The sequence below is a fragment of the Rhinichthys klamathensis genome, unplaced genomic scaffold (genome assembly GCF_029890125.1).
Source record: "Rhinichthys klamathensis goyatoka isolate OS25496 unplaced genomic scaffold, OSU_Roscu_1.1 h1tg000362l_1, whole genome shotgun sequence".
Lineage (NCBI taxonomy): Eukaryota > Metazoa > Chordata > Actinopteri > Cypriniformes > Leuciscidae > Rhinichthys > Rhinichthys klamathensis.
In genome coordinates, this window is record NW_026606871.1 from 1,046,857 (window position 1) to 1,064,866 (window position 18,010).

Here is an 18,010-nt window from a genome sequence, read left to right on the forward strand (position 1 = left end):
GTGAAACCTAATGGCTTAAAATACACTCTAAAAAATACTGGGTGGTTTCAACCCATGTTTGGGTCAAATATGGACAAACCTAACCGTTGGTTTACATTTGAACTTTTTACATTTTTAAACCCAATGGTTGGGTTTGACCCATATGTGTGTGAGTGTACAGTGTATATTTTGTTTTCTAAACTATTTCCCTGCTATCATATTTAATTTATTTTCTTGGTTTGATCTTTTCGTGTGATTGAAGTATGTGTAAATTTGAAAAATAAAAAATACACTTAAATGTAAAGATACTCTGAGGTCTGAATCTGTATCTAAAACATGAGTTTTAATCATTTCTTAATATGAACTGTATAATAGCTACATTTATTTCAATATAATTCTGAAAATGCTGTCATCAATTACGAACATCTATGACGTTCTTCTGCAGAACACAAAATATTATATTTCACAATATTTGTCAGGAGACGGATTGGGGTAAGATGTGCCAGTGGGTAAGATGTGTCATCATGTGATCTACCAAACTGTTCACATTATTTATGCTAAAATCGGTTTTGTGCATGTCAGAGATAGCAGGTAATGTATAAAACCGTGTAAATCCCCGGACTAAAGATACATTAAATGAAGCTTTTCTCATAAAATGACAGCTGTGGAATAAAGAGAAGCTCAACTAACAGAGACAGAAAACTTTGCATTCGAGAGCAGGAACACTGTTACATTTACGTCTCATTGATAAACCTAAAACGGGCCGACTATACAAAGAAAAGACAAAAATCATTTTAAAGGATTTTACTGTAAGAAATAGTTGCGGTCCAAGTTCAAAATCATATTGCTTCAGAGAAAAAAAAGTCAGTGCAAGCAAAGAGATTGATAACAACACACTGAATGAATTATATCGAAGGTAAGCCTATAGCAAAAATATTGTGTTTTTTTATAAACTGAATAGTGCAAAGAAGCATTTGTTTACATTTTTGAAGGCATTCTATTATACCACCAATGTCAAATTTCTCAATACTTGCATATCAATTATTGATGAACAGTGTCTGTTCATCTTTTTATACAAAATAAGCAGAAAACAATAGCCTCCTTCATGCTAAGATCACTCACCAAACTTCCTTAAAACGGGGTTTATCGAATATTTCATCGCATCTGTTCTGAGAAAGAGGATTTTGAGGTTAAAGGATCTGATATGCAGATTGGATATCGCAATAAGTGTCTCGACTGCCCTTGTTGATGCCCAGCGTAACTTCATGTTACAATTGCACTTCTTGAGCTAAATATATTAGATGCACATCATTTACACATCCTCGTACATATAAAACATAAGCGCAGACAACTGATCACTTGCATGTGAATTTTCTACTTGCACTATAAACTGACATGGTCTGAATTAACATTTCACTTGTTATTGCCTCCATAGGATTGAGTGCGTTGTTGTATTCCTCTTTTGTAAGTGGCTTTGGATAAAAGCATCTGCTATATGAATAAATGCAAATGTGAATTTAAGCATTTAACAAACACTTTGGTAAATAGGTATCTTTTTAATGAGCCTAATGGCACAAGTGGTTTGATTTCTCTTGTTTTTAGCAGCTTTTAAAAAGCAAACTAACACTAATATCCAGTGAGCACACGGAGAAGACGTCACACATCACACCAGAAAGGCCCAGCCTGCTGTATTTTCAGAGAAGCGTTGGCACGACATGTTCAGGACTCCCTCAAGTGGAAGGTGCATGCATTAGTTTGGGTCACACTTTTATGAGTGAATGACAACTGCTTATGGAAGGTTGTTCCAAAAATATAAGAAATGCATTTGCAATAGATGTCCATGTTGTACTCTTGTCCCATTTACACATTCAGAGCCCCTTAAAGGGACATGGTGATGGAAAACAAACGGATGAAAAAATAATATATTTCAAAATGTTTGCGTCCGCTCACAAAACTTTAATTGTAACGCATTACAATTAGAACGACTTATGTAATCAGATTACTTTTGTAAAGACATTACTTTTAAAATGACAAAAATCTGAGTTACTTTTTAAAAAAGTAATCCAAGTTTTCCCATTAATTGACTGACAGCTCTTTTGTCCCCATGTTGAGAGAAGGGCACACTGTGTAAATATGATGCTGTCTAAATGTGAGCATTTACTCATCTCACTTGCACAAAAACACATTCCTCAAATGAATAAAAATTGTGAAATGCAAACCTGCAATAATTAAATATGTTCAATGATATTATTATGAATTTCATCTAACTTGATTAAACAATTTCTTTGCTGCTAACCTTTGACGATCAAGCAAAAAATTACTTTAGATACACATAATATTTGTGCTTCATTTTTCTGTTTTAATTGCTGATCTTCATGATCCAGAATGCCAGCACAGTTGAAAGGTTTGTTTGACCTTTTTTTTTTTAAGGTTTATACATTTGAATTAATAGTAAAATTCCATCAAAATGGAATGGAATAATCCTTACCCATTTTAATTGAAGAAATTGATTAAGAATTGTTCAATTATTCAATTAAAATATGTAAGGGTTATTCAATTCAATTTGATGGATTTTTACTATTAATTCAAATGTGTAAATCTTAAAAAAAAGGCTTCATTTTTTTTTGAGTGTCTACAGGCGTGAATTTGTATTTGCTTCATCCTGAGGCTTATTCATTTCACTTTTGGTGTGAAAGGGTCTTTACATTTGCCAAAAATGGAACATTTGTACTTTGTTATATATATAGAAAACAACAACAAAAACGAGCAAGCCCAGCCCAAGTTTTAGAGAGTAACGCATTACTTTAAAAAGTAACTTTCCCCAACACTGCCTTATGTTTACCACATTTAAAAGGACAAAACCTCCAAAAATAAGACATCAACAAATCCTTTGTGTAACAATACAGAAACAGCTGTATTCAAGTAATCAAGCTGTAAATACAGCCTTGTCAAACATGCTAGACTTTTGATTTTAATAATATTCTTTTGTCAGGCATCACATCAAGTTTGGTACTTTCTCGAATGGTTCAAATTTCCTTTATTTTGCATCCCCCCCCCCCCCATAATAATTTACATAATAATACAAAACAATGTATTCCACAATGTATTATTCATAAACACAGCTGATGTTAAATAGAGCAGCAATAAACAACAACGTTTGTTTTCTTAAATTATAGACGCATTACGTCAAAACATTTTAGTTTAGCACGCATTATCACACAATGGGAAAAATGCATCATCATTCACATATATTGGTCACTAAATGTGTCAGTATTTTGCTATTAATCACATCTTGCGAAGACATATTATTATTACAGCCGAACTGAAAAACTCCAGAAATCCAGTCTCTGACGAGCAAAAGAGCTCGAGCCGGTTCCTCACGGATCCTTTCTGTCTGTATTCAGTCCGTCTCTGCCGTCAGAAATCTCCCTGCTACTCAAGTCCTGTATATTCGACATTATCAAATCCCCTAATTCCATTTGACTGTCTTCCAGTGGATGGGAAGCGAAATCCCCTTCGACCTTCTCCACCTCCTCTTCAGGCTTAATCCCTATAGTGTCAGGGATGATCTCCACCTCGATATCTGAAGAATCCTCGCTCTCCTTGAACCAGACGCTCTTGTGTCTGTCATCCTTCCTCCTCTCTTTAGCCAGAATGGACTTGACTCTCTGCTTATTGGCCTTCCCTTTGGTTTGGACGACTGGACTGTGATGGGAATGGTTGAAACTCGTCTGGAGTCCACAGGATCGGCAGTGCCTCAGTCTTTCACGAGGAATCACTCGCACTCTTGCTGCTTGAACCGCATCCAGTCTCCCTTCTCTCAGTTCAGCTCGCCTGGCTCTGGATCTCCCTGTGTCTCCTTCATTTAAGAAACCATCATTGTTGAACTGCATGCTATCTCTCGGTCTTGGCCTGTTAGGGGGCTGAGTAAACTTCAAGCATGACCCTAAACACTGAATGAGGGCAGAGGGTTAATCTCACAATTTCATGAGCTGAATATTACCTGCTGTACTACATGTTTACGGCGTTCTTAAGGAACTTTCTCTTAAAGGGGACATATCATGAAAATGTAAGTGCTATAATCGGGTCCCCGGTGCTTCTGCCAACCCAGAAAACATGAAAAGTGACAACCTAGCTTTGTTTTGGTTAGCCTTTCTCTGCAAGCATGTCAAAAAATAAGCCGATCAGATTTCGCTCCCCTTCTGACGTAGGAAGAGGATCTTATTATAATATTACCGGCCCTTAATCTGCACGTTTACACCCACGGCGACGCCATTTGGTTTTCTCGAGCGACAACAGTGACCAGTCCTAACACAACGGCAAAAGTTCGAGCAAAGCCTGAAACCGTTCTGTCGTACAGACGAGCACTGAACACTACTGACCAAAACATGTCCCATCTGTCTTATAAAGACCTCAGGGAACTGTCAACTTGTGTAAAAGTTAAACATGACGGTACATGCAAGTCAATGTAACTCCACAACAACTACATAAATGTCTCCACTAACCATTCAGAAACGTCTAAAAGTGAAACTCTTCCTGAGTCTCTCCGTAAGGCTTCACTCGCTACTGGTTATCTCAGAGATTTTGGATGAGTGAGATTCGCCTGTTTTGTTATTGCCGGAGTATCTGAAGCTCGTGTAACGGATCGGCCTCTTCTGAACGGGGGCGGAGCAGAAGCTCGTTTGCATTTAAAGGCTAAGCACCCAAAAAGGGGCAAATTTGACAAGCTGTAATAAATGATCTGGGGCTGAAATTTCACAGACACATTCTTGTGAAAAGAGGTATAATATGTCACCCTTTAAGCCTCAGTTCTTTTACAAAGTGGACACTCAGAGCTGGACTCACTGAGCTTTGATGAGAAGATGCTGACCTCAGACAACTTGAACGCGTCAGGATTCCCCTTCTTGACACGGGATATCAGATAGCCGATCACAATGAGGCAGAGCACCAGTAAAGCGGCCATTACGAAGCCCAGTAAAGCCATGTCTCCTGCGCGGAAGCTCTCGTCGGGCGACTGGACCCCCGCGGCTGATATGGAGAAACGTTAGACAGCCATCATGCTGGATAAACATTAGGACTTTCACACTGAGTGGGTTAAAGGTTCTCTAAGCGATCCTGGGTGACGTCACTTCTTGTTGACGTTCGAACTATTGTCAAACAAAACGGAGGCTAGCTAGACCCTCCCTCCTCCTCATCCGCACACTAACCCCCCAAACCACACCCCCAAACCCTTCTTGTCGGTCATTGGCTGGAACAGTTTGTTATGTTTCGTGGTGCGGGTTAGCCCAGTTTGTTTTTGTTGCCGTTTGTGGAGCCTGGGGTGTCTGCAGAGACCGCGTTTTTTTACAGTGTGTTCAGGGGACAGGCAGCCAGCGGATAGTGAGGAGATGTTTGCTGTATGTGACAAAAAACATTTTGGCCTAAAAAACGCGTGACATCGCTTAGAGCACCTTTAATTAACATTTTAGAGGCAAACTTACATGGTATGACAAGGACAGCGAGAGCAGCGGTCCCTGACTCACCAGTGGACACGTCCACCGCCCGAAGCTGGAGATAAAAGAAACAATTCTCAAATTCAGACTTCTGTTTGAAAGATTTTAGCCTTAACATTGACAGAAGTTTGCAGCAGCAAAGTAACCGGAAGTCTTTTGGACCTACTTTATATAAAGTGTCTTTAAAAACAGTGTGCAAACTATGTACATACCCATGCAATACAAATAGAATTTATTTATTTATGTATTTAATGTAAGTACATACACTGTAAAAAAAACATTATGACCTCAATAGCAGCAAGTGTTTTCCAGTACAACAAAGACATTTTATTTTATTATTACACGAGTACATACACTGTAAAAAGATTATGCTTTGCAATACAACATAGACTATATTTTATTTTATTTTTATGTAAGTACATACACTGTAAAAAAGATTATGACATCAATAGCAGCAAGTGTTTTGCTATTCAACATAGACATTATTTTATTTTATATATATTTGATATTTTAGTTAACACTTTATTTTAAGGTGACGTAGTTACACACTACCACATGTACTTACTATAGTAATAACTGTAAGTTATGCATAATTACAAGTAACTAACCCAAATCAAACCCTAACTTTATAGTAAGTACATGTAGTTAATTAATATTACTCAGCTCAGTACTTACTAGAGTTAGTAAAATGTAACTATGTCACCATGAAATAAAGTCTAACCTGATTATTTTATTTTATTAATTTATTTTTATGCAAGTACACTGTAAAACAAAGATTGTGTTTTGCAATACAACATAGACATTTTATTATTTTATTTTATCTATTTTTTATTTTATTTTCATGTATTCTGTCCACTTCAATGTTTTCTTTGTTGTTGTTGTTTTTTTACCAGCAATTACAATGAAACTTCAAAGTAAATCTTTCACCACACTATTTTCACTATAGTAGTTAAAGATGCTTATATAAAGGGGCCAGTCTTTCAATAGCCAGACATGACAAAACCATAAGTGGTAAAAGCTTTGGTAAATGCTATGCTTTTAGTAAGGGTTGACAAATTACTTGCTGAAACCAGTTGTGTCTGTTTAGGACACATGTAGAATCATAAAGAGGACCATGTAACTGTGAAAGTAGACTGATTTCATCTGCTATCAACTATGTTGTGGTTAAAATATCCTCAAAGTAGATGCAACTAAACATATTTACTTGCCTGCAAAGCGAAGGAATCGGTCCGAACTGCTTTCTTCAAAAGTATAAACCCATCTGTTGTGATATTGACATAGCTGCTGTATTGCACTTCATATTTTATGTCAGGATTGATTCCCTGAAAAATAAAGGGAGAAACTGCCAATCTCTTATTAAATGTGTTTCATGTTTATGGGTGACCATAATTTTAAACTTAAAACTTACACTTGCGAAATCTTCATCCCTTGCTCTGACTCTGAAGGGTCTGTTGGTCGTCCTGTCTCTTAGCACCATGTTTTCAGGCCCTGAACTAATGTAAACATACCCTTCATATCGTTCTTTCTCAAACCTCGGAGGATTTCTGCTCTTTTTCATTACATCAATGGTGACTGAAGTGGTGGCAAACTGATCTCGGTTTAATACCTGGGAAGCCTATGAAGGACAAATAAAGGAAGGCCGCTGTTATCAAAATTATGCAGTGATTCAGCTGTATCTGCTCTCAGGCTCAAGCAGATCTTGTGAGGATGACATCTCAAAGTCTTTATAATATATGTCCAAGAAACTCACCAAAACTAAGAGGGAGATTGGGCCTGCTATATCTGCTGGTTTCAGCATTGATATGTTGCCGGAGTTCTCATCAATCTGAAATATGTTGTCTTCATTTCCTAGGCAGTTACAGAAAAGATTGCTTGTGTAGCTCATGTTGAAAATTGAGGGGAAACAGTTATGTTAGGAAAAATGCTTTACTACCTCGAACAATTTTATAGCTTATCTCTTCATTTCTGCTTTTATCTCCATCTCTGGCATACACTGGACCTGGCTGCAACTGCAAGGCTCCATCCTGAAATTATACATGTTGTATGGAAAATTTTGAAATACAGCATTACATCTATTAACCATGGTCATAATATGAATGATAATGTACCTGCTTCTCTGTTAAGTTCACCCTGCCCCTGTAGCCGAGGCTCAGGCAGATTTTGGCATTACCAGTGGTTACTCTTGTACATGGTTGAAACCACGGAGGACGGTTATCAATATCTTTAATATTGACGGTGATGGTTGCTGTAGCTGTGAAGGAGCGTTCACTCGGTTGTGATGGCAGTGGAGTATGTTGCAATGGCAGTGGAGTATCCTGATAGAGTCAAGACTTGTTGTTGTTAAACGTAAGATCAGAACTTTTAACGCATTCAAATTCAAATTAATTTCACATACCTGTGCATACAAGATCAGTTTCACTTGTTGGATGACATCGTAATCTAAAACTTTGTTCACAAGGATTTTTGGCGTATACATGTTCTCAAGTCTGAAGTATCTGTTCTGTAAAGAAATGTTCATATTAAAGTAATGGTTCAAGCAAAAATGGCATTAAAGCCAAGTGCACAGTGTACAATTTATAATAGTCCTTTACGATTGTTGCTTGTTGTCAGTGTAACATTTAAAGTCCAAAGATGATGAAGATAGGTGAGGTAGTTTAAAATACCAGAGTAGTTTAATAAATAAAGCAACACACATCATCCGAAGGGATCGAGCATAACGCGGCACAAACAATACCGGACACTGAAGGCAGTGAGGAACTTAAATACAAAATGATAATGAACACAAATACGAACAGATGTGATGCTTTAATAAATTATCATGACAACTAAGGGCTGAAAAAGAAACAGGTAACTAAGGAAAACAAACTAAAAGTCCATGAAAACGAAAGTTAGCACTGACAGAACACTGAAGGTTAATGAGGTGCCGTCGCAGACCAGGAACCAGGCAGGGATGCCAGCAGAAGAAACCAGGGTGGAGTTGATGGTAGGAGGTCTCATGGAGGAGCGGACGGCTGACAAGAGCCCAGAGTGACCCAAGAGACAGCCAGGAGGAAGATGACCCATGGCAGAACTGATGGAGGGAGGAGCCAAGGTGGAAACTTGAGCCCAAACAACAGCAGTGATGCTGGGAGATGTGGAGGCCCGGGTGGAGTCCAATGGACCGAGAGACCAGGCGACATTGATGGACCAGGAGACCAAGGCGGAGACGTGGTGATGAGGTGGAGCCTGGGTGCCTGAGGACTGAGTATTCTGAATTAATATTCTAGACTGATTATTCTATGCTACATTCTGTAATTGTAGGCAGCGTATGTGATGTATGAAATGAAACAAAGATTCCATTTGGAACCCTGGAGCCATTATTTAAATGAATCTTGGCATAGATCACATGCATCATTCTGGTTCCATCGCCTGTTACTTGGATACCATTGTGCGCCATCAGCATTCCATGTGTAAAGGAACGTGCAGTGCTCAGGATACTCAGACTGAGGACCTGACTCAACGGTGTGAGTTAGGATAGAGGCGGAACCGGAGGGAAGGAGGAGCCAGACGGAGCCGTAGCGGTGGAGGAATGAGGCACAGCCGAAGGTCCAGAAGACCGTGGCAACGGTAGAGTGACGACAGCCCAAGGTCGAGCAGGAAGGACGATGGTCCTAGGTGGAGCCGAGGGGGCGAGGAGCCACGGCGTAGCCAAGGTGGAACTGATGGAGGGAGGAGCGAAAGTGGAAACATGAGCCCAAACAACAACGGTGATGCCGGGAGATGTGGAGGCCCAGGAGAAGTCTGATGGCCCGAGAGATCAGGCGACATTGAAGGATCAGAAGACCAAGGCGGAGATGATAAGTGGGCGAGGTGGAGCCTGGGTGCCTGAGGACTGAGGTGACATCGGTGTGAGTGAGGACAGAGGTGGAGCCATAGGGGTGGAGGAACGGTCCGGAAGTCCATGGCGATGGTAGAGTGACGACAACCCAAGGTAGAGCCGGAAGGACGATGGTCCCAGGTGGAGCTGAGGGGGCGAGGAGCCAGGGTGGAGCCGAGGTAGAGCTGAGGGCTCACAGGAATGAAGCGGAGCCAATGAATTCCCACGCCATGACCGAGCTGGTGACTGCAAGCCCCAAGGTGGATCCGGGTTGTATGGCGGAGCCAATAGGGGTGCCGAAGGGCTGAAGGAATGGCTAGCTTCAGTGGAGCAGACAGGAGAGGAAGGCTGGGTGTAAACATCAGTGGCATAGAACAGGTGCTGGGTGAGGAAACAATTTTGGTGTTCGACTGGACTAGTGGCGACAGAGACAACTCTGTGCTGGACGGGACCTCTAGAGGCAGAAGAGGTTCATGGGTGGATATCAGGGTGGCTAGCGCTACCTCTGTCTCCAAGTCTATCAGCCACTAATATTCCCACTGGCACGGATGTCGCAGACAGGTAAATCATGGCCAAAATCATACAGTGTGAACCCAGCTTTACTCATACTGATATTGTGCCAAACCAATAGCTCTAAATTCTCATTCAAGCTTGCACATTTTTAAACATAACTGTTGGAGTTGATCACAAGCCGTATGAGAGCCAATGGGATTTCCCATCATTGGAATCAGACCTGACATTAAGCATTTTGAAGGACCATGTTTGATTTTCAGCTATTAATTACTTAATGGGATAGTTCAACCAAAGATAAAAATTCAGCCATCAATCACTCACTCTCATGCCATCCAAATCCACAAGACTTTCATTCATCTTTGAAACCTTCTGTACCTCCATTAAAGATCCATTCACCCAAAACCTTGACGCTTCAAAAGGTTCATAATTTATATGAAGCGAGCAGTTTAATCCAAGTCTTCTGAAGAGACACAATCACTTTATATGATGAACAGAGTCAGACTTTTATTCACATATAAACATTGATCAACACACATACTGTACATAGAGCACATGGTAAATGGTCATGTGGCGAGTAGGACGAGGTGGCGTGATTACTGATGAACGCACTGGTCTCGTATCTCTCACAGATGAGCGGAAGCATAAAAGGAGGAGCGACGACAGTGAAGGATGAGAGAGGACAGGCCTGGATTTATGTTGTGTTTTGTTTCTGTTTTATTATATGTGGCAGCAGTCGTACGTGAGGGACTGCTGCCTTTACTTTCGTTTTGTATTGGTTTATTTTATTATTAAAGTCTGTGAACGTTCGCCGGTTCCCGCCTCCTCCTTCCCATAACAAGTAACTTTGCTACAGGTCACTCACTCTACCGAAACTAATTGGTTCTGGCTCCTCATAATAGGTGATTGTGTCTCCTGAGTAGACTTGCATTAAACTGCTCTATTCATATGGATTGTGTTTGCTCATTATTAACCTATTATGTCATTATAAACATTTTAAAGCATTTACCCAAGCTGAAGTTTTGGGTGAAATAGACTTTCCATGGAGGGACAGAAATCTCTCAGATTTCATTAAAAATATCTTCATTTGTGTTTTGAAGATGAATGAAAGTCTTACGAGTTTGGAACGACATGAGGGTGAGTAACTAACAGCAGTTCAGACTATACCGTTGAGTTTCACTTGGATCTTCACACAAAGAGATCATATGACTTCGGAAGACTTGTGATATCACACTAGTCACATTTATGATGCTTTTGTGGTTCTGTTTTGTCTTTTTTGAGCTTAACAGCCCTTGGTTCTTTCGCTATATGAAAAAGAGCACCTTGGACATTCTGCTAAACGTCTCCTGTTGTGGTCTACAGAAGAAAGAAACTCATATGGGTTTGAAACAACATGAGTATAAGTGAATGATGTAATTTTTAGGTGTGCTATTCATGAATTTGTAGAAATCTAGATAAAAGGAATTGTTTACTTACCAAAGTTGGTTCTATAGAATAATACAGAACCTCAGAATCATCATCGATTGCTTCAATCAGGCCAATGCTGGTATTAACTGGTGTGAGCTGTGCAACACACACACAATGTAACATTTATGGACTAGAATGACAACATCCTTACATTGAAAGTTGGTCTAGAAACTGTTTGCTGTCTGACTTAACTTGTATTACTTATTTTTGGTTGATTAGAAAGTCGATTAAGCCACAAATCTGAACACTTGCTCTAAAATTCAGACAGTACAAATGTTGTTCCAGGACCAACTTACTAGGACAAACGTTGAATAACATGCTCTCACCTCATTTACGTTAAGTGTGTACTCGCTCTGGCCAAATGAAGGATTGTTGTCATTGATATTCTCAACACGAACAATCACAATCAGAGTGATCTGTAGATAAAATGTACAAATGCATATAAAAAGGTCAAAACTACAGATCTAACAGCTGGCTTCATCTTTCAAAAAAATAACAGAGAAAAACTATTATACCAATCTGCAATTTACGCTAACAGAGACCCCCAAAATAAGTGGGACACTAAAAATGCATGGATGTCTTCACATTAAAAATATTCGAAAACTGGAACTAAAGTGAACGGGTATTTAATACTAGGAATAAAGTGTTAATCGGGTAGGGTTAGGGGTATGTGTCGGGAGAGATTTGTCCCAATTACACTCAATATGTTGTTATTACTGTTTAATACTACAATACACAAATACAGTAGTCAACATTTGAAGTGGATCAAAAAAGTTCATCAAAGTTGTCCTAAGACAAGAACCTGTATTGTTCAAAATTCATATATAAGTTTGATGAAAGGTTTTGATCCACTTCAAATGTTGACTACTCTAGTATCTGCCAGCCAAGTATAAATGGCATCTAAATACTATTAACACTTAGTGCAATGAAAATGCTGCTCTTTTTACTTCTTTGCACAGAGAAAATAGTCTCTGACTTTTTGTTTTACATTCATCAGCATAGAATTCATTTACTTGTAATTGTACTTGTGAGTAACTTACACTTCTGTATCCAGTTTTATTACACCGGACCTGCACAGTTAGCTCTTCAGGACCTGAAAGTGTCTGGAAAACAGGTTAATATCAACTGAAGTTAGGATCAAACTGCTGTGATTGTTCATTGTGCATTTTCATCATGTTTAACCAAAGTCATATTAACTTAAGATCAGTCAAATATTTGGAAGATGGCAGCTGGTTTGTTGTCGGTCCAGTTTGGTCCACCACCAGGTTTAAACCAGGTCAACTGGCTGTTAATTTGTCCGATTAACCATCATCTGAACCAGCTTGGATCAGATAGTGACCACGAATGAATAGCTAGATACCATGTAAACACAGCTGCCATCTTAACACTGCAAAAAAAGTTTTTCTTGCTTAGTATTTTTGTCTTGCTTTTCATTAAAAATATATAAAAATTCTTAGTTCAAGATACATTTACTTGAGAAGCAAAATATTTTTTTTATTAAAATATTAAGATATTAAATAATTTGTGCTTAAAACAAGAACAAAATTCTGACAGTGGGGTCAGAAATATAATAAAAACGACAGATATTTTTTTCTTGTTTCAAGCACAAACTTCATTTGGATTTTTTTTCTCTCCAGAAAACAAGACTTAATATCTTTATTAAGTTAAGTTATTTAAGTTATTTTGCATCTCAAGTAAATGTATCTTGATTTAAGAATGTTTCGATATTTGTACCGGGAAAAAAACAACAAAAAATACTGAGGAAGCAAATAATTTTTGCAGTGAAGCAGGTTTTAACTGGCTTTTCTAGCAGGATCATCATAGTCTTGTTACTCAAATTGTGCACAAGACAATGGAAAGTCATGAAATAAACATACTTCAAAGTCCAGGCCTTTCTTTGCTATCAGTTCTGAACCTCTCAGATAGAATGAGTTTCCAGGATTCTCTGTGAGATTCAGCGTTACATCCTTTGTTGTTGTGTTAATATGGACAACGACTGTGTCATCTGCGTTGTTCTCTTTAATCGTCACAGGCTCTGAAGGGGCTGTACAAACTGCAGAGAGAAAACAAATATTACCAAGTACTATATTACCTTTATATTAAGTTGTGCTTCACCGCTGGCAAAATGGGCCTATACAGTAGAAAGGTGTTTTTTTAAATTATTATTATGAACACTTCAACACCCATAATGCACTGGGCATGTTGCCATCCAAGGCCACTCCCACCCGCACGCTATAATACGCTTACGGACTCAAATAACATATTTTCTTTAGGAGGAAATACTTCTTAGCAAACTTTTAGTCACAATGGTATCGACTTGTTTTGTTCCCGGGTGCCAGAATTAAAAAAAATGAACGTTTAGCAGAAGTGAGTTACTTTCGGTTTCCAGTGACGGATCCGGCACGTTGAAGGCAGCGGCTAAAGGATGCAAAGAATCGTAAATATTGAGAGAATTACGAGACGGGAAATCTGAAAAACTTCCATGTTTGTAGTCAACATTTCAAACTGGATGACAGCGAACACAAGTGTTTTAGGCGTAACGAAGGGGAAAAACTGAAAGACATGGAGCTGTCAAAAGTCATAAGTAAATGTGAATTGGGTAACACGGAGAACGAGAAAACATTCTTCAATTACATATACTGACAATACAAAGTGTGTTGAAAACCCACTAACATTTAAATTGATACAGTGCAATTATGTACATCCAAGTACATTACATTGTAATTACATCTATAATTACACAACCTACCCATACCACCAAACCTGTCCTAACCTTCCCCGTATCCACCTCAATAGCAATACAACATCAACACAATGCGTTTATTGAACCTAACAATTATTATTATTAATTTTGATGTATGCACATAAAGACACCAAATATAAAGTGTGACCCATTTTAAGGGGCATTTTTTCATGACACAGTGAGTGTAGGAAAGTATTTTGAACATTAGACACATTTCCAACTTCTACATTCTCTAAATCCAATGACAATGAACAGACATGGCGTCTTTTTATTGCCACTGCCCGAGCTGAAATCACTTAAATTTGGGGTTGATCGGGACACTCAATGGCAAGAAGTGTCCCAATCACTCTAAATTCACCCCTACATCATACAAATACCCACAGAGAGAGACTGATACATGTTGCACCGACACAATAGTGTTGCTGATGACAGTTCACCAAATAGCCTATTTCAATCTAATATCTGAAACAAGAGTTACTTACTTTTATCAGCAAAGCAGATTTTGGGGAGGAATACTGCAAATACACAGCCGAAGATGGTCGTTGTGGATTTACGCTTAAATTGCATGTCTATTTCCTAGTTTCTGATGCACACAAATAAGTATGGAGGACTATGAGACCGTGGCACCAGCTGGTACTTCTCCACATAAAGCATTGACTGTGTTTCTCGATGAGTGGGAGTCGACTCCAGTCGCAATGTTTGTGACTTCATCTTACGGTCATATATTGCCTAAAGAGCTTGCCAGCAGTCGACTGCTCCCTCCCACCCAAATACTTGCATCTGTTTTTCAGGGGTCATTTTGTATTTGTCCAAGTATTCCACTGCTGTGTGAAATCTGATAATGTGAAACATGCTAAAATTACTTTGTGAGTCTAGCCTGATGACCAGGACTTGACGCATAAAAATGAATGCTATCTGTTAAATAAATTACAGAATAAATATGGTGAGAAATAAAATAAAATTTGGTTACATTTTAGACATTCTACTAACTATAAGTAACTTTGTAAATACATGTCAACTAGCAGTCATTAGAGTATTAGTAGACTGTGTTTAATATCTGCTAACATTTTATTTTGATGCCCCGCAACAGACTATAAGTAACTTTGAATCCGAACCCAAACTAACAGTCTCCTAATAGCTACTCTAAGGGCCGGTTCACACAACGTTTTTTTGCTGTTAAAAATGCGAGACGTGAGCGCAGCGGTTACAGATATCATTCTAGTGCGTGTTAACATTGAAAAACAATGGGAAAGTAGTGCAGTGGAAAGGAAAAACGTGTTCTATGTGAACCGGCCCTAATAACAGTTAGTTGACGTGTAGTGTCTAAAGTGGACCATTGAAATAAAGTGAACTCTAAAATGTAAATAATAACTAGGTAAAAAAAAAATTGTCAAGACAAACTTTGCAGTTGGCTTGAGAAAGCCTAACCAGAAAGTTAGAAAAAGTTTGAAAAGCTTGAAGTTTAAAGGTTTTCAGTTTGAAGTATGAACGTTTGACTGCAGTACAGTCAGACAGATAGACAGACAGACAGAGATAGATAGATAGATAAATAGATAGATAGATAGATAGATAGATAGATAGATAGATAGATAGATAGATAGATAGATAGATAGATAGATAGATAGATAGATAATAATAATAATAATAATAATTCATCACATTTATATAGCGCTTTTCTGGACACTCAAAGCGCTTCACATAGAAGGGGGGATCTCCTCAACCACCACCAATGTGCAGCATCCACCTGGATGATGTGACGGCAGCCATATTGCGCCAGAACGCCCACCACACACCAGCTTACTGGTGGAGAGGAGACAGAGTGATGAAGCCAATTGGTATATATATATGGGGATGATTAGGAGGCCATGAATGACAGAGGCCACTGGGCAAATTTGGCCAGGATGCCGGGGTTACACCCCTCCTCTTTCGAAAGACATCCTGGGATTTTTTGTGACCACAGAGAGTCAGGACCTCGGTTTAACGTCTCATCCGAAGGACGGTGCTCAATTTACAGTATAGTGTCCCCGTCACTACACTGGGGTGTTAGATAGATAGATAGATAGATAGATAGATAGATAGATAGATAGATAGATAGATAGATAGATAGATAGATAGATAGATAGATAGATAGATAGATAGATAGATCTGTATGTTGCGAGCATGTTTCTAACATGATTTAGCATTTTGCTAGAATTATTTAGCATTTTACTAGCATGATATAAGACATTGCTAACATGCTGCTACCATGATTTAGCATTTTGCTAGAATGATTTAGCACTGCTAGAATGATTTAATACATTGTTAGAATATCACTAGCATGATTTAACATGTTGCTAACAAGATTTAACACATTAATAGCAGCTTGTTAACATGATTTAGCATGTTAGCATGATTTAACATGTTGCTAAAATTATTATTAGCGTGCAGTTCTGTTTATTAACCGCTAGAGCGCCGAAAGTTACGGACTGCAGCTTTAAGTGTAGTGGTTTTGATTTCAGATTCTATGATGTGTGAAAGTTCTAGCCAGACTTGTGTGATGATGTGTGCTACTGATCACTGACCAAGTCTGAGAGTGAGAGAACACACTCCCTTTATGCAGTGTGCTGTTTATTTGAGCCTATTTGTTTGTAGTATTTAATTAATTTCCTTGAAAATATTTTCCGTCACGCCCAGCCAATCAGAGCTCTTCTCTGCCACATGCGACCGTGACATCCACTGGTATAATGCATGTTTGTAGAGCTCCCCCCCCCCCCACGCCACTGCTTCTTTGTGTGGGAACAACAGCAACACAGTGTCACATGAAGCAGACACATTGTGCAGCCAGATGTAGATGTACACACATGTAGATGTGTGTTCCTGTCATGGTCCTTAAGCAGGCCTCGAACAGCTGAGCCGTAGGATGCATTGTTTAGCAAAACAATCTCAGCATTTCTCACACTCTTAGAAAAGTTCTCTATAGAACTCTACGGTTCTTGACTTAATTTTAAAGAACCCTTTATGCCAAAAAGGTTCTATATAAGGAGACATGTCTTAAAGGGTTAGTTCGCCCAAAAATGAAAATTATGTCATTAATGACTCTCCCTCATGTCGTTCCAAGCCCGTAAGACCTCCGTTCATCTCCGAAACACAGTTTAAGATATTTTAGATTAAGTCCGAGAGCTTTCTGTCCCTCCATTGAAAATGTATGTACGGTATACTGTCCTTGTCCAGAAAGGAAATAAAGACATCATCAAAGTAGTCCATGTGACATCAGTGGGTTAGTTAGAATGTGTTGAAGCATCGAAAATACATTTTGGTCCAAAAATAACAAAAACTAGGACTTTATTCAGCATTGTATTTTTTCCGGTTCTGTTGTGGATCCACGTTCAGTGCCGCCGCTGACGTAAGACGCTGCTGACGTGTGTCTGGTGTGTGTGTGTGTGTGTGTGTGTGTGTGTGACGTAAGACGCTGCTGACGTGTGTCTGGTGCGCCTGAGCTTCGGTTACAGTCTGAGGGAGACGCACGCTGGAAACAAAACAATCTTCGCAAACATGTCTAAGGATTTCCACACAGAGGAAGACTTGCATTTTTTTGCCCAGCCATATTTATTTGAACCCGAATACTCGGACGCACCAGAGACACGTCAGCAGCGTCTTACGTCAGCGGCGGCACTGAACGCGGATCCACAACAGAACCAGAATACACACACACACACACACCAGACACACGTCAGCAGCGTCTTACGTCAGCGGCGGCACTGAACGCGGATCCACAACAGAACCAGAATACACACACACACACACACCAGACACACGTCAGCAGCGTCTTACGTCAGCGGCGGCACTGAACGCGGATCCACAACAGAACCAGAACACACACACACACACACACACACACACACCAGACACACGTCAGCAGCGTCTTACGTCAGCAGCGTATTTTTCACATATAACCTGTTTAAAGTTAGCAAGTCTCTTCATTTT

The 18,010-nt window shown here is 39.3% G+C and overlaps 1 protein-coding gene across 1 annotated transcript; it reads right to left on the minus strand.

Annotated features, from left to right (window-relative positions):
• Positions 1-3,277: 3,277 nt before the first annotated feature.
• On the minus strand, positions 3,278-14,840 carry cdhr5a (cadherin-related family member 5a). Its single transcript, XM_056233171.1, has 14 exons — positions 14,530-14,840; positions 13,182-13,357; positions 12,345-12,407; positions 11,631-11,720; positions 11,314-11,400; positions 7,867-7,971; positions 7,580-7,786; positions 7,405-7,495; positions 7,222-7,319; positions 6,880-7,086; positions 6,680-6,793; positions 5,460-5,526; positions 4,850-5,007; positions 3,278-3,932 (listed from the first exon to the last, which is right to left on the minus strand). Exons 1-14 carry the CDS (start codon positions 14,612-14,614, stop codon positions 3,357-3,359), a joined length of 2,124 nt encoding a protein of 707 aa, XP_056089146.1. The 5' UTR covers positions 14,615-14,840; the 3' UTR covers positions 3,278-3,356.
• Between the last annotated feature and the right edge of the window lie 3,170 nt (positions 14,841-18,010).

Bases quoted from the DNA above. Each gene is read 5' to 3' on its own strand.
- cdhr5a (XM_056233171.1), bottom strand. From the start codon at position 14,614: ATGCAATTTAAGCGTAAATCCACAACGACCATCTTCGGCTGTGTATTT. The intron at 11,401-11,630 runs GTGAGAGCATGT...TGTGTTGCACAG, and splicing joins ACACACTTAACGTAAATGAG to CTCACACCAGTTAATACCAG. The intron at 7,496-7,579 runs GTACATTATCAT...GTATAATTTCAG, and splicing joins TGAACTTAACAGAGAAGCAG to GATGGAGCCTTGCAGTTGCA.